Genomic DNA, 23,051 nt, shown 5'->3' with positions numbered 1-23,051 from the left:
CCCCATGCATCTCCCCCTTTCCTTTTCTCCTTATTCCTGGAGGAGGGTTAATGGGCCATTTTACCTTGAATGGTCCCTTGAAATATATGTTAACTATGCTAAACAATCTGCTGCATCTTGTATTTAGCTGTGACACTTTGAGTAAGTTTCCCACCAGACCTGAAGAAGAGCTCTGTAAGCTCCAGAGCTTGTCTCTCTCAGCAACAGAAGCTGGTCCAATAAAAGATATTACCTCACCCACCTAGTCTCTCCATTATCAAGGTTGCAAAGTCGAGGCACTTGAAAGATAGGAAATGCCAGAATTACTGTTGCTTATGGCCCCTTGTGCATATGCTTTATGATACAGTCTTTAACTATATGATCACATACTATTTTTTCCACAGGACCCTTGCCTGTTCCAGTGCACAGGATAGATGGTGCTCACTTAACGAGCAGCTGTTCAATATTTTGTTTTCTCATTATTGTGTGTGTGTGGTCCCCAGGCCTTATTTACTGCACACTATTTAACCGTGCTCTGAATATAGAATTATTCATTTCCTCACAGACTTTTCCAAGCCATTTATCACAATAGCATCTGACTGCTTCCCACACATTAATGAATTGATCTTCACAATACCCCTGTGAAGTGAGAGGATGGTATTATCCCCATTTTACAATTGGGGAACTGAAGCACAGAGATTAAGGTTGAAAGTATCCACTAATTTTGGGTGCTCAGTTTGTGACACCTGGGACCTGATTTTTCAGAGTACTTCGTATTATACAGAACTTGCTATGTTTGAAGCACAATTGCTACTGCAGTTGAAAGTGCTCAGCGCTTCTGCCAATCAGCCCACAAGCCGGGCATCCAGAATCAAGTCGGGCATCCAGAAAATGAGGAACGCACAATTAATGACCACTGGTGAAACGTTTTTGTTTAAGTGGCTTGCCCAATATCAGAAGGGAACTCTGAGGCAGAGGCAGGGTAGAATCCAATGCTCTAGGGCAGCATTCAATTGCCTGAATTATGAATATGCGCATTTGGGGAGGCTTCCAAAACAACCTGAATTCACCCTATCTGCACACTCCAACCATCAGCCTGCCTGCATTCATGGACTTCAGTACATGCAGTACATTCACTCATCAAAAAATTCTGGGCACCCTAAAGGAGTCTTGACCCAAGACATGTGAGTCTGACCCAGGCCCTTTCTGGCTTGGGAAGGAGAGTCATGAGCAACTGGTACCACTCATGATCAAAATATCTAACACCTCATTCGTAGAAGGAATAGTCCAACCAACACTGAAGAAACCCACTTGGCTACATCTAGCCAAGTACTGCTGAGTGTCAAACCTTCCATTCCTGAACAAGCTTATCCAGAAACTAGCCAAAGGCTAATTTTAAGCTTTTCTAAGTGAGGTTAATATCCTAGACCCAGCACAGTCTGGATTGAGGTGAGAACATGGAACTGAAATTACTTTAGTGGCACTGATGGATGATCTCCTGTCAATGGATAGAGGGAAGACATCTATTTTCATCCTCCTGAAACACTCTGCAGCACTTGACTCCATTGCCCATAAGGTACTGCTGTCTCACCTGAAAGAGATAGCAGAGATCCAGAATAATGCACTAAAGTGGTCTGAGTCCTTCCTGGAGGGACGCACCAAATGAGTAGTGATGGGAAACTGCAACTCCACCCCCAGACTTCTTACTAGTTTAGTCCTACCAGATTCAGTTCTCTCTCTGGTCCTATTCAACATCTACATGCAACCACTAGGTGAAATGGTTGCAATTTACAGCAGTGATGGCTGGGGGTTGAGGTCCTTTCTTGCCTTAATCCCTGAAAGGGGGGGAGGGACACTAGCAGGCGGGTGGAGGTGCCCAGAGAACCTCCTGGTGTGATAGTTGGCTCATCCTGTGTGGGAGCACCCCAAGAATTGGCAAAAGATCAATAGTGTGCAAGTGACTGCACTGTGATGTCCCCCACTGGGAACCTTGGATATAATTTGACTAATAATGTTGTGACCTGGTTAAAACCCATAACCACATGTCCTTACCTTCTTCCGTGCAGTGAGCACACTAAGAAGCTGGACTCAGTCAAGAAAGAGTTGTGCTAGTGGGCAGAGGACAGCATTTGCAGGCACCATGCTGTCCCCTTTGGTCGAAGACACACACCCACAGTTGGTCAGTTCAGTCTATAACATAGGAGTGCTCCTGGATTCCTCACTGATGCTAAGCTCGCACATAACAGCATCCATCTCTGATTAGCTCAGAGACTCCATCTCATCCTGGCAAATCATGACCTGGCTTCAGTCATTCACACCTTTCTCACATCCCAGCTGGACTTAGGAAACTCCAGCTAGAAGAGAACACGGCAGTGCATCTCTTCAGCCACACAGGCTACCACAAGTGCATGACCGCTGGAGCCTGTAGCCTGCTCTAAATGAGTGTAGCTGCCTATAGCGGTGTTACCAACTCTCATGATTTTGTCATGAATCTCATGATCATTATTGTTTTCTTAAAGCCCCAGCTCCTGGAGTCAAGTGGGTATGTGATGATTTCAGCCTTCATTCTTAAAGAAAAAGTAGGTTTCTAGCCCTCGTGGCTGTGGAGACAGCTTCAAAATGTGACGCCCCCCCAATGCACCCTAAAGCCTCTAAAAGCAGAAGACAAATAAAAAGATCACCACATCTATTAGTTTTACATAATGTCATGATAGCAAAGCCAATCTCATGATTTGTGGTGAGCCTGCCTCATGATTTTTGAACATTTGGGGTTGCCAATACTGCTGTAGCCTTGAGGGCCATACAGCAGGCAGCAGGATATAGTGAGGCAAGGGTATGGCAAAGGCGTCATTAACGATGGGAGGAGCCTCTAGATTGGGGTTTTTCTCCCCTGGCAAAGTACAACAGCTGTAGGGCGAACATCCGCTAACAGTGCAGTGCAAAGCCACCACACCACACCTTAGGATCTGGCTCAGAAGCTCTCAGATCCAGCCAGTACATCATGAGACTGAACAGAGAAGCATTTGTATTAGCTGCAATAAGAGAGGTAACTCCCCAGACAACTCAGGGCTGAATTAATGACCAATGCTTGGCATCTTGCCAGATTATTTTCCAGTCTAATGAATTTCAGCATAGTCACATGAAAGTTCAAATGTTCCAGCTTACATTGGCCACAGAAGCCATGTTAGTGCTTTTTCTAGTGATAGCGGCATTTAAACAAGATTATCAGAAAAGATGCCAAAATAGTTGTCTCGGACAATTAAGCAGGGCCAAAGCCACTTCCGGCAGTTTCAGACCCGTATACTGCTATATCTTCTGCTCCTCAGAAGGCAGCTTATTATTCATTGTTTTCTTGGGCCTGATATTTCACATCAGCAGTTGTTCCAGTTTTCTAGTAGCGAAAATGCATTCACCATTCTGTCCCATTATACTTAATGCCATGAGAGCCCTACTTAACAGCTTTGACAAATGTCTCCTGATAGGCATACTTTACTAACGAAATAAGCTGAACATTGTTGACAAACTATGTATGCATATAACACTATCACACAACCTTGAGCATCAGAAATAGCAAATCAGCGTTATAATACTACACCGCCTATCAGTATTTCTGGGTGTAAGTCATAATCTTTACTTGCACCAAAACTGCCAAACTATTGCTAGTGGTATGGCATGGACAAATAGGGGGCCTGGGTATCCACATTGAACTAGACCACTGGAAATGTGGTTAGCTTAAAAAAACCCCCCAAAACTTGCACTTGCTGTGGGATTATCCCAGTCTTTGCTTTCTGATCGGACATATATTCCAAAATGGAACTTGCTGTGGAGGGCACCATCATAGAAGATTAGGGGTGGAAGGAACCTCAGGAGGTCATCTAGTCCAAACCCTTGCTCAAAGCAGGACCAACCCCAACTAAACCATCCCAGCCAGGGCTTTGTCAAGCCACATCTTAAGGATGGAGATTCCACCACCTCCCTAGGTAACCCATTCCATCCCTTTTCTCTCGCATCAATGTCAAATATGGATTCATTCAGAAAATACAATAGTTCTTTGAAGGCGGGGGATGACATATTTACAAACCTATACTCTTAAGGTGAAAACCTGGCCCCACTGAACTCAATGTCAAAACTCCTGTTGACTTCACAGTGGCCCAGATGTCACCCTTACCCTGCCTGCTTTAATCAGAAGTTTTGCAGTGGCATGTTAGTTGCTTCATTAGAAAGAATGCTCATCAGGGTTCATTCATTTACAGTTCAAATGTTACATGGGTACTCTAGAGACAAGGTGGGTGAGGTATCATCTTTTATGGGACCAACTTCTGTTGGTGAGAGACAAGCTTTCAAACTACTCAGAGCTCTTCTTCAGGGTATTTTAACTGGATATGCTTAATTGACTCTACTGTTGTTGAGGAATCTTTTTACTTGAATGGTAGTTTCAGTGCCTTTATTACTAACGTTGTAATATATTCTAGATATTACGAATGTTTTTCAGAAAGCAAAGCGCTAGATTTTGTTTAAAAGTTTTTCTGTTCATACTTCTCCAATACTTCTTTTCCTAATAATGAACCACTGCCTTTAAAAGTATCAACTAAATAATTTCAGTGAGAAACAAAGAAGTGGGGAGTTTCCTGAAAACTGCAAGTTGTTGGACACAGACCAAATGACAGTGCACACAAGACAAAACTAACTGCACTGACATATGCACAAAAAGTGAGCCTTTGAAAAAGTGAACAGAGTCACTGCAGCCCCCTGGTGGCTAAAATTTTGGTCTCAACAGTATTAGTTTGTATTGTATATTCATTGTTTACTGAGATCAGTGGGAGTTTTTCCACTGACTTCATTGAGCAATGGATTAGGCCCTAGTCACTGCCTTTGAGTGTTATTTATATTACAGTAGTTATCAGAGGTCCCAGTTAGGATCAGAGCCTTGCCAAGTAAGGCACCGCCCAACCACAGTAAGACATGCCCTGCTCTGAAAAGCAAGCAAGACCATGTTTACGGTACTTTCTACAGCAAAAATGAAAAATTCTAAAACAGGATCTGAACAGTAATTTGTTTCATTTGATTTCATGCATAGCCGTCAATTTACATTTGCATTATTTCACTTACCCTTCACTTGTGATAAGAGTGTTTCAAATACTTCAAGAAAAAGCAATGGTAGAGTTTATATGTGGGGGGATTAGTGCACTAATCAAATCCAGTTGGGAGAGTTATCATATCCTTTATGTGAAACACAAGTGATTGATGTAACAGACCCTGGAGTGCTCAAGGAAACAGTACTACAGAACGAAGTTCAGCAGGACTAAAGCAAGGGGGGGCCCCTTTTCCTACTGCGGTTATTATGTAACACTGCATTCTGAAACTAACTTCTTTGTCCTCAGTTGCCTTCTTCCTGAGGGAGACTGCTACCAGCAGCATAACAAGCATGCATATTTCCCATGTCTGAGAGTTGCAAGCAGTTGCTAGGTGGCAATGTAGGTTTTAGATAGCGGCATAACAATCATACGGACTGCACATAGTCTTGAGTACAAGGAGAATCACCTAGCAACAGCATGGGGCAGTTGTTAATGTGTGTGTGTGGGGGGGTGGCAGGGCGCATAAGAGATCTTCTTTCTTAAACTACCAGCAGCCCGAGGCTTGGTTCTCAAAATGTTCAGAAGTCTGCCTGGGATGCTGGTGGCCTATGCGCCAACCTTGACAGAGCCACTGAGCATGGTCAATCAAGTACTACTTCCTATGTAGAAGTGGATGGGGAAATTAGGAGATGGAAGGTGGATTGGCAGGGATAACATATTCAGGAAGGTTTCCAGACCTGTCACTAATCCCTCCCCGCTCACCCACTGGACCTTCCTCTAAAAACAAGTCGAAAGTTACCATCTCCATTCTTGTCCCGCTCCAAACCTATAGCACATCTAGGTTCTAATCCAGACATTGCTGCTCAGTGTTCAAATGGCTGGCATGGAAACTTAATTTTTAATAGCCTGCTTGCTGGGCTGACCATGTGTATGTGCCAAGTATGAGCCCTCAGGGAGTATTTTAGTCCAAGTTATAATAAAGAAACAATCTCTAATATAAGCTCTGACACAACCTTAGCTGGAGCAGATAGGAAAAGGCAGCTGATATTTGAATTTTGCAGCAGGTAAGACAGCAGGAAGCTCAAGCAAGCAGCTCATAAGTTTTGTGGTTTTTTTAGTTTAAGCAATGGCTTTTTAGGGCAGTGGATGGTGAACATTAATTGAACTGGTGTTGTAAAATGGTCAGGATACATTTAAGTTTGTCAGACTTAGGGCCCAGCTCCACTACCGGAACACGGCTAGCTCACAGTTCTCTTCTATACTTACGAGGTGTCTATGCCATAACAGGTTTGCTAATTGTCAGTGTGGACCGAAAGATGTTGGTTCTTTAATCAGATTAAGGAACGGTTTTATGCCTATGTCTTGAAATCTTGCCCTCCAGAATAAAATCATGATGTTTGTAAAAACTGAGAATGCCCTATGAAATAATGGGGTGGCAACAACTACCCTCAGTCATGTTGTGTGGCTGATGTGCAGTGCTGGGTGGTGGAATGGGGGAGATTAGAAGCTGTGGGTTTATTTTATTTCAAAATAAACAAAGCCACCATCTTATATTAAAATAGGCTATCCCTATAATATTGGGTTTCATACAATTACTTGACAGCAAAAATATTTTACCCAGACATCTTTCATCAACAATACAACTGGTTTGTGTGTGGGGCACAGGGGTGGGAAAATGAGACCACTATTATTAAAAAAGTTTATTTTTCACAGTACATTTTAAGTACATGCACATCATATTTACATTTCTCCTTAAGGCAAACAGAAATTGGATTCTTATTCCTGAGTTGCTTAGCACCAGTAGAAATAGCAAATAAAAACCTAGGAAATTTTGCCTCTCCCATTGAATAAGCAGTTGTATCACACAAAGTATACTTTCCTCCACATTCACATTTCTTTTAATAAGCTATTCACACTAATGATCCCTATTGCTTTCATCAATTTTTCATATCTTAAACTCTGAGAATATATGATGCAGAGATATTACTTCCTGCTTATGTTAACCCTATGATCCCTTGTCATTTGACACAATCTCACATAATATTGCATCTATTGTATCTTCTCTGGTACGTTCAGAATTTTGTATATTTCATTGAGGTCTTCTCTTCAACATCTCCTTTTTTCAAGAAGGGGTTAAAAAGAAGACAGTCTTATACTCACTGATGTTTTAGAAAAATTAAAAATTATTTTGCTTATGCCTCATTGTACCCGTCCACTTCTACATTTAGAAATTCTGGTAGTTTGAGAGGCAAAAGTCTATCTCCAATGCAGGAGATGATCATAATCCTACTAAGAGCTGAGTTCTAAAACTGGTCAACATTTTCTAAATTTCAATTACATTTAAAAAAAAAGACAGGAAAAATATAATTGAAATTGTCACAAAATGTTCATCCTGAGATTTAACCCACTGTAGTGAAAGAAGTGATTTTTAAAATTTCTAAAAGTTTGGTGAAATTTAGAATTTTGAAATGTATTTTAAAAAATATCAAGCAACACAGACGTTGAAAAAAAATGCATTAATGTGTTTGTCCCTTTTTTTCCTGACTAGCATCCTTAACTGCCATTACCTTCCATGAGAGTTGAAGGCATTTTGCTCTCAGCACCTTGCTGGATCAGGCCCAGAGTTTCCATATACTGGTCTCAGCTATTAAAGGACCTGACCCTGTGCACATTGAAGTAAATGGCAAAGCACCTATTTACTTTAATAGTGTAAGACCAAGCTCAAGGTGAGAGCAAATGGTAGTGGCACAATGGAATGTGACTCCCAACACATGCCTTCCTCAGTGTCTTTTATTGTGCTAAAAGGTTTTCCATCGGGTTGCATTGATTGCCTCTTTTTATGCACCCTGGAACTTTGTTTTTTTAAAGGCTTATTGAATGCATGCATAAAATTGCAGGGTTTTAACCACCATTTCCTCTCTCCAGGTACCTATTCTGGCTGCTCAGTGTTCATCACAAATACCTCCCTGCTAGCACCTGCTATTTATAGAGCTTTATATTAAACAATAACTAAAAACATAAAATCAAACAGTGAGTTGATGAAGCCTTCCAGTTTAAAATGTTTATTGAATAAAAAATAAGTCAACTCAGACATCTCTTGGTTCCTTTCCAGTTATTAGCTGCTAAGATCAAATGTCTCTTTCCACAGATGTTCCACTTGGCACTGACGCAAAGCAGCACATTGTAATGGGAGTAACCCTTATGCAAGTATTCAATTTTTAAAGAGATGAGCTTTAACCATAAAAAACACATACATAAAGGTTTGTCAATTTCCATTTCTGGCTTCCGTGAGATTATGATGAACTAAGCAGATAGGAAAGTGCAAGAGATGAACACGGCTGAAGAACCCACAGAAGCGTCCTATCAATATCCCAGAGTAACTCATCAGGTAGACGTCTCCTGTGGGTACTGTACCTTCTGTCAAGGAGTTATTTTGCACAAGAGAATAAGATAATGAGATTTAAATATAATTAGTACTATACACCTAACACTGCCTACATATAATACAAACAAAATGTATTGCTGCAGGGCAAAAGAATTACTGTGCTGTAGTAGTATTATCCCCATCCCTTTGATCATGATGTAATGCTTTGCATGTAGCTTTATTTCTAACTTCTATCAGCACACTGACCCCCCAATCACAATGTATATTTTCAATGACTGCATCAAAACTATGAAGAAGTTTATAGAGCTTATAGAATATTCTAAATCCTCACTATTTCCCCTTGGAAATCAGGGATCCCTACTCCACTATATAAAGTTAGTTATTCAGCAAGTTATTCAGAAGAGGAAGAAAATGCTGTGCTATTTAAAATAGATTTATCTGGTGCACTTAATTCAAGGTGTCCTATATCCCCCTACATGAATTGTCCCCTGTTGCCCTGGAGAAAGTGGCAGGAGATTTCACTCGTCAGAATCTGCGGATACCAATGAAATTTACTGGAAATCAGGACCAGTTGCAGCTCTGCCAGTCCCCTGCTAAACATCTTAGAGCAATGGGTGTCCCTGACTGACACTGCTGCCTATTGTACACACCCCTCAGAGTAGGTTTGTGTGGTTGAGATTATCCAGCAACATTTTCATTCCCTCCCAATCTATAGATCATCCACAAAATGGCTTCTGCAGGAAGAAAAGAACCAAGTGGGAAGCTGGCAAACTCCCTTTCATGCCCTTTGGGCTCGGTTCCAGGAGCTCAAACTCCCCTCCGTTCATGTAGGAAGAGCAAAACACTTGTCCATTTAGCCTCAGCTTATTAACTATTACTCAATTACCCTGTGATTTAACAAACTAGCAATATCTGGTCTAAAAGCACATTCATGAAAACCCTGGGATTTTGAGGCATACTTTGATGAAATGAAACCACAAATTTGCACAAAAAGATGAGAAACGTTGGGTAGAGGTAAGTTTCCAGACAGTTTTGAATGCTATTTCCAAAGGCACTAGCTTCCTGGTTAGAGTAAAAACACCACTATTCCTTACAATACAGATATAACAGATTACATCCAGTTTATTTATAAAAGGTTTGTACAACTGAGTTATCACAAGCATTTACACCCTTCCCGCTTCTTTTTATTTTTGAAGAGATGGTTCCTACGGTTACACTGCCGTTTCCTTTGACTCAGGCAGTGGAGGTGGCTTGAAGTTTATTACCTCTTTATAGGTAATGCCTGAAAAACAACAGTAAGAGAGAGACAGCGTTGCTAGTATGTTCATAAAAGGAGCCTCACAGACAGGGGTGAGAAGCCAAACCCAAAATGGCTGGAATATTGTCTATTTGGGGATGAGACACTTCCTCAGGGATGAGGGAGAGAAAACATACAAAGAGCTGGGGCCCAAATTTTCAAAAGTGGATGCCTAAAATGAAGCACCTAAATAAGTGACCTGACTGTCAGTGTTGCACCCACAATTGGCATTTATCTTCAATAGCTGCTGCTGTGCACAGCAAATCTGAAAATCAGGCCTCTCGCTAAGGGGCCTGAATATGGGCACCAAAAGTTAGAGTGCCCAAGTTTGAGAATCAGAACCAAAACTGACCCCCCAAATCTCATCAGAAAGAGATGGTCTCTAAGCCTCTGGTAGCAATAGGCAGCGTGACTACCTTAGGACTGCAGCTGGTTGTCAGTCTCACAGTTAAAGCGCCAGCTACCAGGAGAACATGCTATGAAAGGCTCCTAATAAAAGGGTAAACCAAAGAAAAGAGTTCAGTCATGGACAGGCAAACAGGAAGCTGCTAGGGAAAAGGCTGCTGAATCCCTACTTTTCTGAGGGCCAGACATCTGAGTGAAGGCAGCCTCAGATTTCCAGAACTGGAGTCTGGTATGTACAGGGGCCACTGATGTTTCTGTCCTGTTTTGTTATGAGACGTTAGCATACTAAGTATCCAGTCCCCCTGTGGAGGGACACCAGTTGCTCCCTTTGCTTGAAGTTTATTGTTAATTCATCACAGTGTGGAAATCTAGTTATCACAACTTCCTGATTCCAGTCAGCTGAGAAATACAACAAGAACAGCATCTCTGATGGCATTTTAGGATTTCCCATACTGGTCAGCACTAGAAAGGGTTTGAGGAAATGAAAGAAAAGCATCAATCTTAGAAGTAGCCTGGTTTGCATGATGGGGTGAGGACTAGAAATTTCCTTTTTAGTTTGTTGTTTAACTGAAAGTTGAAATAACTCAATGTTTATAACATTTAAAAGTCAGCAGCCTCAGGTCTTGTAGGTCCTAAAAAGAGTGGCCCTGGTCATTTTAGGAAATTTAAGGGAATTTTGTGATACCAAACAAAGCAGTTAGAAATGAGGGAGCAGAGAGAGGGCAGCCAGCAGACCCAGCAACAGAGGAGAAAGAGTAGGTGGGAAAATCAGCAGCATTTTAAAAATTATTCACGTTACATTTTTTTTAAAAAGCAGACAAGTAACCAATAATCAGCACAATCTCTCCGTGTACACAGGCACACATATCAAATGCATTAATTATGCAGTCTTATAACTGCTTTATGAAGATGTGTCCACTCCAAGCTCACTGTGTTTAGGGGAAGTGTTGGCTTGCTCCTCCGACATTAAGCAATAATACGCTATGTAAGAATTCAGAAATGCCGCCTTTCTGTACAGTTCAAGGTGCCTTTTAGCAGAGAATCAGGAGATCAAAGTACAACTTGCTACTCCTCCTTCCTCTCCATTTTCAACATTTGTTATGCTAAGGTAATAACTATGCCCTGCACTCAGTCACTGGAGTCAAAGAGTACACCGAATGCTATTCTTATGTTCTTTGCACAGGCTAATAACTGTGGTTTGTTGCTAACCTTCGGAAGGCATATGCGGATGGGAGGGTGTTACTGAGGTTTGCTTTAGGAAATGCAGATTTATAAGAATCCATCATCACCACTCCCACCCCTGTGATGTATGAATCAGGGAAATGAATAAAAGAAAACCCAGAATGAAAAGTGAACCCAAATCCTCAATAACTGACTCCCACTCCCCCTTCCTTCCCTGAGAAAAGAGGAAATGATCATTTAAGTTTACTCTATACATAGCAATAAAACATTGTCATAGTGTTCTACAGACAGTAGTTTAATTATTTTCCACATTCCAGGTTTGATTAAAATCCCATGATGTTCCATAAAAATCACAGGCCACTCCAGACTTACCAGCCAGCTTTGCTTAACCTGAGTGCTAAGCAAGACTGTGCCAAAAAGTAATTTATTTCCATTCATAGTATAAATAGCTCATGCTAAAGAAAATCTCTTGTCATCTAAAGGGATTTCCCACATGGGTCAGGGAAGCCTTGTCAGAACCTTAGCTAACCTTGGAGGGATCAAGAAGGGTGAAATGAATGAGCCCAGGAAGAGGAAATTTGGTGGGGAATGGGTAAGCTGAGGGATGGAAGGAGAACAGATAAATGGTAGAGGGGCAGTGGGCCCTGGAGACAGACGGAACTATTACAGGGGCTACCTTAGGAAGGGGTACAAGGGAGAGCAGGAGAGATGAGGACACTTGACTCGTTTTCTGTTTCTAGACCCCATTGGTGCCTATTTTCTGCCAAGACCAGAAAACGTCATTTGTAAGGAGATGAGTGTTTTTACTTCTCAGATAGCCCTTCTGTTTAATCACTTTTTATCCCTTTTAATCCCACCATAAAGGACTTACGCTTCCACTCATCCAGTGGCAAATCCATATTGTCAAATGTGTCATCATATTTCTCTGCCTCAGTTTCCTCTTCAAGATCATGAATTGGTTCAAAATAAGGATGCGCTAAAGCTTCTACTGCTGTTATTCTCTTCTCTGCATCTAACACCAGCATCTTCTCCAAAAGGTTTACAGCTGTTCAACACAAACCAAACAGGACATTCAAATATTGCCACAGAATCCAACTTGCATTATAAAGCTGTTGTGCTGTTGTTGGTTTTTAGAATTACAGATGGCTACAAAGATGAGTTATTTTATTTCATAGACATCTGCTGTTTTAAGGAGAAAATAAAGATATAAAGTGTTTTGCTGCTGTCAAGTCATCATATCATTGTGATATTTCAATACAAAAACAATTCATTATGAACCAGTGCACAGGGGGCAGAGAGCTTAATTGCATCACATCAGATCCGAGCCAATCCACACATTCAGTACACTTTCAAACCACTAGTGCAGTCACACAGCCATGTGTATATCTGTAGCACTGATTTTCTCAGCTATGCAAACACAGTGAAATCCATGGAAACTTTACATGGACTTCAGTGGGATTTTGATCAGGTCCTGTATGAGCTTAGTGAAAAATTCAAAATGTACTCTGCTTATTCAGGATATGTCTACAATCCAAACTTAAGTCAACCTATGTTAGGTCAATGTACAGCCACCACAGTAATTACTATGTTTTTTCATGTTCACACTACCCTCCTTCTGTTGGTGGTGTGCTCCCACAGAGGGGAGCAGGGAGCATGGGTGCAGGACAAGCTACCTGTAGGGAGCCGGGAGCCTGGGTAGCCAGCCAGCTTGAAGCAGGAAGCCCAGGTTGCTGCCTGGCTTGGAATGGGGAGCCTGGGCAGCAGCTTGGCTGGGTGTGGGGAGCCAGGAGCCTGGGGGGCAGTCAGACTCTAGCTGGAGCCCCTACCTGCCCTGGGTTGACAGGCTGAGCTGTGAGCCAGGTGCAGGGTTCACAGCAGGGAGCCTACCAGCTTTTCTTGTCATTTTCACAGCTCCAGTTTATGTCAACATAAGCCCTATGTCTCTTGTGTAGGTGGAGTTATTATGTCAGTGTAGTAGGGCAATTATACCGATGCGCTGTAATGCAGACACTGACATAATTAGGTCGACGTAAACTGCCCTACATCGACCTAACTCTGTAGTGTAGACCAAGCCTGGGTATGTTATTTTGAGAGGCTTGTAACTATCAAATCAAAACCAAGTTTCTCTGGAACCCTGAGACACTTCTCACTGAGGACTATTTTCATGATAAATTTCAGTTTTCAATCCCTGTTTGTCTTGTACAGTTATTCAGAATAGGCTTTAAGAATCATTTTTTTAAAAAGGAAAATTTTAATATCTGTATTTGATTTCTTGGTACTAACAAAGACACTGATCCAGGAAAACATGGGTCCAATAGTGTAAACCACTTTTGCTCATCTTTTCTAAGAAAAAAATCACTTCTAGGCAAAGACTAGATTTGGAAAATTTCAGTCCTTAAGGTGAAAGTTATGAGCAACGGAAAACAAGGAATCCAACCTTAATTACCATAATGCAACCTTAATTATAGCAGCAACTGCTGCTCCTGCTGTAACACAACACCACAAGTGGTACATGCCCATACACATTTTCTTACCCAAAGGATTTGCATACTTCAAGATGGCTGCAAAGTCTTTTTTCTGCACTTTTGGGAGGCTTTTGATATAATTTTTTGCCTTAAAAGAAACAAGAACATTGATTAGAAAATTTCCTCCTTTTTATGCAATAGGATTTAGCAATATCTTTTCATGATTTTTCTGAGAGCGTCCTATGCATATGGATATCATTAATGGGGTTCTATTTTAAGATCATTCTGGGGCCTTGTTGTCTTTACCTGCTGATTGAAAGATACTTTGTTTGCAAGTATTAAGAAAAAGGAGAGAAACAATACCTAATGTTGATCCTATTGGGTATAGGAAGCTTCCCTCTCTAAGATCCTTAGTACTATTTATTATAGACTGTATATTATTTAGTTTGGAAAATGTATATGCATCATTCAAGAGAGAAATATTTTTTCCCACTGTGAGTCAATATAGGTCTGTTGAACAGCTGGTCTTTCTTTTTAAGATACATTCAATAAGTATTTAAATTGTACAGGTATTTTAATCATTAACTGTAAATATTTGGTGCTAAGATACATTTAACTGGATTTAAACTCTCCAGAGAAGTGCGCACATGGGAGCAGGGAAGGAAAAGTTAAAAACACAAAAACAAATAGTCTTCTAAATACATTTTATGTATTACCAGTGTGCTCTCAATAAAAGTAGTTGCCATTCATCTAGAGCTGTTAAAGTGTCACATATGTAAGAAACTTGAAGCACTTAGGCCTACATATTTTTAAGTGACCACTAATTTTTAACACTTGAATTTTTGAGTGATCACCTTCAAATAGGACTTGATTTTCAGACATGTGGAGCACTTGCAGCTCCCATGACCTCAGCTGAAATTGTAGGTGCACAAGACCTTTAAAATAAAATTAGGATCTGGGGTCGTAGGTTGGGTATCCACAATTAATGGACACTTTTGAAAATGTAGGCCATTATCTTACTGCAACATACTTGATTTAAACCTATTTGAAAATTGTGTTTGACTAAGTAAACCAAACCAATAACATTTCCAAAAACTTCTCGAATATTTTTATGATGAGGTTCACAGAACAGCTTTTCATTAAGTTATCTTGCATTTGAAACTAGAACAAGTAGAATATTAGTAGAATACTGAGCGGTATACTCACATCTTGACTCTGTAGTTTCTGAACAAAATCTTGAGTTGGTGTGCCTGTTATCTTCATTATTTCTGTGAGCTGGTCCAGATCTGAATACCAGAAGTCAGGAATCAAGTCTTTGTACAGTGACAAAATTAAAAGCCCTATAAAAATTATGCAATTTCCTTGCCAGTAGAGATCAAAGCGTAACACATAACATAAAGGTGAAATGAGAAACTTTACATTTGCTCAGCTCTAGGTTCTGTGTTTCTTCTGCAAAAGTGGAGGACACTGAAAACACCTAAAGTCAAGTATCTTCCGACTTTATGGGCCAGATAATGTCTTCCCACTTGGGTAGATTATACTTATGAAGTTTCTAATGGATTGTGTGATTGGAACTGGGGTTTAGCCTATAGGTAGCTTACCTCTCTAAGAGCAGTTGCCCCATTGCCCAGGCTAACAAGCCCCGTCTGCCCAGCCAAAGCCCTGTTAGCCAGGGTGTTTTAGAGTAAAACTCTGTGGGCCTTCATGGCTACCATATTGGTTCAGAAAGCAAAACTCACCACGAAAATTTTCCCTACAGGGCAATCCGCTACTCGCCCCATTTCCACCATCCCACCATGGGGAGAAGGAGTTGGATTTCTGGGAGTTATATACTCCAAAAATAAACCTTGCTGACTCCAGGTTTATTTTCAGAGTATATGCTCCCCAAAAATCTCAGTTTACCTTGCCATTGTAAATGTTGTTTGTTAAGAGAGTGTGCAAGTTGGTGCACAAGTACTCATCCACTTTAAACAAATTATCTCACAGTCTTCAACAATCTAACAAGTCCCACAGCTATAGGGGAATGGGAAAAGTGATAGGCGATGGACATTGCTGGAAGTCAGTCATGAACCTGTACATACTGCGTTGACCTGGGGTGACACTGTAGTCCAGCAGCATCTTGACTGACTTGTCTGCTCTATGCAGGGACAGCACAGTTGACCTCAATCTGTGGAAGGGACTTGAAAAGATGCCCCAATTGCTCATCTCGAACAGCCCTGACCAGCTTGCTGCAGGTAGGGGGTGGCCCATCATGTGGTCAAAATTCAAACACACCTCAAAAATGTATTTTTGTCTCACTGTTGTGACCTGGAATGTCCGTACGCTTGATTGTCCAAACCAAACTGATCATCCTGTCAGGCAGACTGCTCTGGTGGCTCAAGAGCCTGGAAGATACATATTGACATTGTGGCACTGAGCAAGATGCAACTTGCTGATGAGGGTCAGCAGACTGAGGAGAGTGCTGGGTATACTTTCTTCTGGAAGGGACACCCACATAACAAGCCACATAATGCAGGAGTCAGCTTTACAATCAGAAAGAATCTTGTCTGTCATTTGGAGAGCACACCCAGTGGTATAAATGATAGATTGACGAAGCTCCAATTGCCCCATGAGGTAGATGTTATGCTTCATTGAGCAGTACTTATGCAACAACAATGACTAACTCTGATGAGGGTAAGGAGGAATTTTATTTCAAACTAAATGACCTGATCTGATTGGCTCCCAATGAAGACAAGTTGATTGTTTTAGACAACTTTAACACTTGTGTTGGCTTTGCTGACTTTATGTGTCATCGTGTACTTGGCAAACATGGCATCAACAAGATGAACAGCAATGGTCTACTTCTGCTGAGGACACATGCCAAGCACCATTGAGTTATTACAAATGCTATCTTCTGACTCTGCAACAAATACAAAATGACCTGGATGCACCCTTGCTCTAGTCACTGGCATCTGATTGACTAGGTCCAACAATGGGACCTACAAAATGTGTTCATAACTCGGATATTACAGGGAGCTGATTGTTGTACTGACCACCATCTTGTTCCATCAAAGCTTTTCTTTTCTATTTGGCCAAAAATATGTAAAAACCCATCAATTAAGCTTGTAATTATGAATGATTGTCAATTGCCGAACAATTTTGAACACAGCTAACTACTGTTTTAGAAACTCTTCCAATGATCAGTGATGACGTATCTGCCAAATGGGTATCCCTGCATGACACAATCTATAACACAGTTGTGAATTGTATTGGGTATACAAAATGACATCATGCAGACTGATTCGATGAAAATGATCCTGAAATATTGAACTTTTTTGATGTCAAGTGACAAGTCCATGACGTGCTCTTAGCTAACCCACTTTGGGTTGAAAGAGGCCAGATATAGGGCAGCCTGCAGTATGCTCTAATGCAAACTCCGCCAAATGCAAAATATGTGGTTTGATTGTAAAGCAGAGGAATGACACACCGTTGCTGATAGAAACCTTTGAAGTCATGTTTATGATGCAGCCAAAGCTGTGATTGGCCTACCTAATATGTCTCGACACCACTTTTAAGTGCTGATGGTGAATCTCTCATCACAGATCACACTGCCATCCACCAATTGTAGCATGAACATTTTAGTGAACTACTTAATTATCCATTTACTGTTTCTGATGAATCACTAAATAATCACATCCATAAACTGCCCACATCTACTGCACGTGTCGATCCACCCACATGAACCCAAGTGTTGAAGGCTGTTCAAGTAATGAAAAATAATAAATGCCCTGATCCCAATACCATTCCAGCTGAGGTTTCCTAACACAGAGGAAATCTTCTCACTGACAAGCTTTTCAAATTACATGTCTGGCTTCAAGAAATTATACTGCAATAACTGAAAGATGCCAACACTGTCATGATTTATAAGTGTAAAGGCTCAAACAGTGACTGTGGTAACTACTGCAGTATCTCTTTGCTTTCTATGGCCAGCAAGATTCTTGAACAGATCTTCTTGAACCAGATCCTGACCCAAATCATCGACAACATTCTAAGTCATGGCTTTCGTGCTCAATGGAGCGCTGTTGACATGATTTTCCTCACGTGACAGTTACAGGAAAAACGTTACAAACAGCACCAAACTTTTATACATTTTGTTTCTCAAGGTACCCAAGCCATTCGATATGGCCAACTGCCTTGCCCTTGGGAAATTGCTTGCTAAAAATTTAGAAGTCCAGACAAATTTATTAACATCACGAATGGGGTGAAGCATCAATATGTCCCCTCTCCTAGTCTTTTTGGTCTATTCTTTGCTGCAATGCTAGAGAAAACCCTTGGTGGTGCTTCAAATGGAGTCTTTGTACGCTTCCACACTGGTAAGTTGTTCTGTCTTTCCTGATTACATGCGAACACCAAGGTGATAGAAGTGTTGATCCAGGAATTGCTCTATGCCAATGGTTGTGTCTTGATGATGCACTCTGAAGGAACACTACAAGATCTTATAAACCAATTTGCTGCGGCAGCTCGTAACTTTGGCCTCACCATCAGCCGAACTGAAACAGAGGTTACATACCAGCCAGCTCCTCAACAACTTTACCAAGATCCATCAATGAGGATGGAAATTATCATGTGCCAAGCTGTCAAACAGTTAACATATCTCAGCAGCACACTGAACACCAAAGCTACAGTCAATCATGAAGCCAGCGCTGCATATGGTCACCTCTATCACCAAAGCTGGAAGCAACGTGGAATCTGTCTACACACAAAAATTGAAGTCTATATTGCTGTTGTCCTCATGACATTGCTCAACAGGTCCATGTTTCGCACCTGTAATCAATGACACATTAAAAAGCTTGACAATTTCCATTTGCAACACCTACAACGACTGCTGCACATGAAATGGCAGGACTGGGTTTTCAACACAAGTCCTGATGAAAGCTGGTTTGATTGGCATTGAGGCTCATTTGATCTGTGCCCATTTGAGATAGACTGGCCATGTAATTCAAACGCCTGAGACCCATCTATCAAAAGATGTCTTATATTCTGAATTAAGCTTCAGCAATTGTAAGCATGGAAGGCAGATGAAACACATCAAAGATACTCTGAAACAAAAACTGCACAAAATTTTTACTTGACCTTTGAGCAACTGGCAATTGATTGTATTGCATAATGCCACATCATAAGGGTGAGTGGCCATAACTTTGAAAAGAATCATGTGGAGCAGCTGGAAGCACAGTGCCAGGCACAGAAACAAGATGCAGCTCAATCAACACAGTTAGGCAAATGGCTCTGCAGCCAGTGCAATAAACGTTGTTCTTCCTGAATTGGTCTATGGAGTCACATGAAGACCCATTAGTACAAACTATAATTGTTGACATCATTCTCAAAATTGAGGTGACCAGCATCATCATAGGTAGCTTCCTGACTATAGCTGGCTGAAAATTTTTGAAAATTTGAAATTTTGACAAATTTTCAATGAAATGTTTTTGTAATTTAAAAAAAATCATTTTTCCCCCTTGCTCCACTCCAGACCTGGAGATGTCCTGAGACAACCTGGATGGGATAAAGTGAGTAATCCCTGACCTTATGTCTCCTAAGGAAGTATAGCTTCCTGAGCACCAGCATTATCTTTTCCAGGGATTCTAGCAGGTTTCCAAGGGGTGATGCCATAGAAAGCAGCTCTTGTCTGGCTTTGCACCTCTTTGCCCGTTGATCTTCCAGAGCTCCAAATACATGAAGATCACACATTCAATTGCCTGTAGAGTCAGAGGGAGATGATGGATAAAGCTGAAAAGCTTTTACAAATTATGTTTTAAAACTATTTGGTACCAAATTTGCAACAGAATCTATTTGGGGAACTAAAACAAAAGAACTAAAAATTATATTTCTTGCTTTGCTTACCTGAAAAGGACTGGAATGGAATTCTGTGTTCTTATTTCAACAGCTAACATAGGTTCACAGATTTTAAGGTCAGAAGGAACCATTATGATCAACTAGTCTGACCTGCTGCATAACATAGGCCATAGAACCTCACCCAAAATTTTCTGCAATATTCAACTCCTAAGATTATTAAAATACTGGTTTTCCCAGTCCTGAATTTCTGGTGCAACTTGAAATTGTGACTCACGTGTTTCCTTGTGTATGCACAGAGGATGCATAAGTATCCTCCAGATCAGCACAGCACCAGAAATAATATTGGCTAGTTAACTGCTACCTTTAGGTCAGCAGAAAAAGGTATTTTTGTATTTTGTTGTTAATAAGGGACACATAGTTGAAATTGAATTAATTTGAAAAATTGTGTTAAAAATAGTTTCAGGTACTGCAGCTGCCCCACTTTGATCCCATTTTTGTGGTTTTGCAATTCCACTCTTTCATTTTTAAAGTGTTTTTCTCACATAATTAGGGAAGAATAAGACACCCACGAGAGAAACGGAAATATACTAAGGCCCCAAAACCTTATGCTTAACTTTAAGTGTGTGTGTGCTTGGAGGCGCATGGTCTTAATGACTACGTATCATAGGGAAAGAGTGAAACTGGTTAAACAGAAGCTCTCTCAAATAAACAAAAGAAACAAAAAAAAATTAGACAATTTCTCCCTCTGATTCCTTGTCAGCTATAGTAATCTTAAGAGTTACTTGTAACGATAGTAGGTCAAAAATGTCTAGACTGAAGTGGGATTTTTAATTTTTTTTTTAAGTTGACTTGAGTTTTAACTTCTCAGCAATGAATGATACAATTCTATTCTAAATATGGAGAACCTCCTCACCAGATCTTAACAATTCTGGATAAAATCTTGAGAAGTGTGTTCCCAACCCAAGGCACACATCTAAATTGGGCTGTGTACACACATGGGGTTGGGTGTTCACACAACACCAGTTTTGCGTGTGCACATTCCTAAATGGGGCTGCCTGCTATTGAAGATTTTGCCTTTTTGTGCATATATAACATTTCACCTGAGGATCTGAGAGTGCTTTGTAACATTAATGGTTCAATGCTCATACCTCTCTAGTGAAATAGCTCAGTAATATTAGCTCCAATTTACAGATGGGTAAACTAAGGTACAAACATCCAGTAATTAGCCCAAGATTTAAAGGAAGGTGAAATTTGGGGGGGGGGGGGGGGGGGGGAGTCAATTGACCATTGTTTTAAATCTATGTCCATTACTTTTTAAACTAACTTACTGTGATACAAATACCAAAATACTTTTCTTATCTTACCGCTAGGACTACATCATGAAAGGATACGATCATTTCCTTTGAACAGAGGCCTCCCTGTTATCATTTCTGCCATAATGCAGCCCACTGACCAGATGTCAACTGAAATTAAAAAAAAGTAACATTAAAAAAAAAAAGTAACATTAAATTGCTGAATTATATTAATAAATCCCCTCACAAATGTATGGCTAAAATACAGTTTCAGTTTATTATACGTTTTTAAAGAAGCATATTAATACAGTTGATGCTTTATACAAAAAATAAATGCTTATCAAAAGCAGGTTGCAAAAAGACAACTGGTGTTCGTGACCAGGACACAGGGAGAGAGAGTTAGCTTCTCAGTATCAAGCTGATGCATATAGGAGGTAATTCTTCCAGTCATTCAGGAAGGGACTACAGCTACCTTCTTGCTTCTTTAGTACCCTCTCTGCGGAATGCTTTGCCCCTTCCAGTTGGAGTTAGGGTACAATCTGCAGCATCCTGCAGAAGGATTACAGAGAGGTGTAGCATGTAGCAAGCGTAGAGCTGGCTGCCACCTATGTCCAAACCCAGACTGTTTTTTTCTCTGCCTACACTGCAGCTTAGTTTCTGAAGATTTACAACAACAAAGGATTACCCAAAATTTTTAGCCACAGGGAACTTGCTCTTAATTAAGTTACTGTTTTACATGTTCACATATTCTCACCACCAATTTTTCGTTCCCCTTTGAGGAACAAAAATATGGTTATATATTACTTAATGCAGTGCATACCTGGGAGCTGCTACGACTGCTCAGAGAGAGGATGTTGAATGTAGTACTTACACATACACAGTACCTGTTTGAGTATAATGCATCCAATTAAGTATGACCTCCGGGGCTCTGTACCATCTGGTAACCACATAGCCTGTCATTTCACTGTCGGTATGTCTTGCCAGCCCAAAATCCAGAATCTAAATTGGAAGAACAAAATGAATGCACAGCTCAAACAAGCTAATTCTACTTCACAGACACATTCCAACTGGAGACAGTAGAAAAAGCAAACATTTCACATCGATGTTTTCTTGCTGCAATTTAAAATTAAGACAGAAATAGCTTCTCTCCCCTTTATGATACTTCTAACAAAAATGGAGCTGCTGAGCTCTGTAACAATACTGAAGGAAACAGTAAATTCTTTATTTAATTTTATTAAAATATTGGTAAAATATTTCATTCTACTAACAAAACTCCCTGTCCCAGAAATTGTTATCAAACTTTTGGTTATACGGAAGCCATCCATCTGAAGTAATTATATGGCCTCCATTCCTATAGCAGCTAAGTCCTGTACAATCTTGAATGTATTTATTTTAATAGCACTCCTAGGAGGTAGGGAAGTACTATTATTTCCATTTTACAGATGGGGAACTGAGGCAGAGAGAGACTTGCCCAAGGTCACAGAGGAAGTCTAAGGCAAGCCAGGGCAGGGAATTGAACCTAAGTCTCCCGAGTCTCAGGCTACTGCTTTAACCATCTTTCCTCTCTCTTTAGCTGCCTCTTCTGAAGGACCTTTTAAGGAGTTCCAGGCCCACAGGTGAAGCATTCAGAATTATAAAGTTATAAGTAAGTTTAATCATATATTTATTAAATTATTACTGCAGTCTCTTGGATATTTATCTATACAGCTAGTCATTTCCAGTAGCAGTCACTTGAAAACACAAGTACAAACCTTGATCAATTTGTACAAAAGAACCCAAATAGGAGGACTATCAGTAGAGACCATCTAAAGGAGGCCAACAGTGAAAATCAATCCTTGAAATAACAGGCTAAATACTCAGCAGTGAGAAATTACTGAAAAGTGAGCCTCTTGGATGAGTAAATTAATAAATAGATTTATGATAAAAACGTACACAGCCACTAGTATGTTGAAAAATAGAACTGAAAGGACTGTCTATGGCAGGGAAGATTAAAAAAACATAATATATGCTTGAATATGTAGATCTACCAATTAAATAACTGCTAATTTCCATGCTTACTAGGCTGCATGGATACCTTATGAGACAGAGATGTATACTACAAACACTTATTGACACTGCCTGCAAGGACATGGGATTTGTAAG

The 23,051-nt window shown here is 40.5% G+C and overlaps 1 protein-coding gene across 2 annotated transcripts in view; it reads right to left on the bottom strand.

Moving 5' to 3' along the window:
* Positions 1-6,739: 6,739 nt before the first annotated feature.
* The window catches only part of MAPK12 (mitogen-activated protein kinase 12), a 58,772-nt gene continuing 42,460 nt past the window's right edge, over positions 6,740-23,051 (bottom strand). For both annotated transcript variants that reach the window (XM_067564335.1, XM_067564334.1), the window contains 6 exons: positions 21,794-21,908; positions 21,009-21,080; positions 14,995-15,074; positions 13,858-13,936; positions 12,195-12,368; positions 6,740-9,721 (listed from right to left, as the gene is read on the bottom strand). In XM_067564335.1, the coding sequence (XP_067420436.1) occupies positions 9,651-9,721; positions 12,195-12,368; positions 13,858-13,936; positions 14,995-15,074; positions 21,009-21,080; positions 21,794-21,908 (591 nt within the window). In that variant the 3' untranslated portion in view covers positions 6,740-9,650. The remainder of the gene's footprint in view (positions 9,722-12,194; positions 12,369-13,857; positions 13,937-14,994; positions 15,075-21,008; positions 21,081-21,793; positions 21,909-23,051) is intronic.

The sequence above is a fragment of the Emydura macquarii genome, unplaced genomic scaffold (genome assembly GCF_026122565.2).
Source record: "Emydura macquarii macquarii isolate MOO-44397 ecotype Brisbane River unplaced genomic scaffold, CSIRO-AGI_Emac_v2 contig_2636, whole genome shotgun sequence".
Classification (NCBI taxonomy): Eukaryota; Metazoa; Chordata; order Testudines; family Chelidae; genus Emydura; species Emydura macquarii.
The sequence above is the reverse complement of the archived record's forward strand: the minus strand, read 5'-3'. Positions and strand labels throughout refer to the sequence as shown.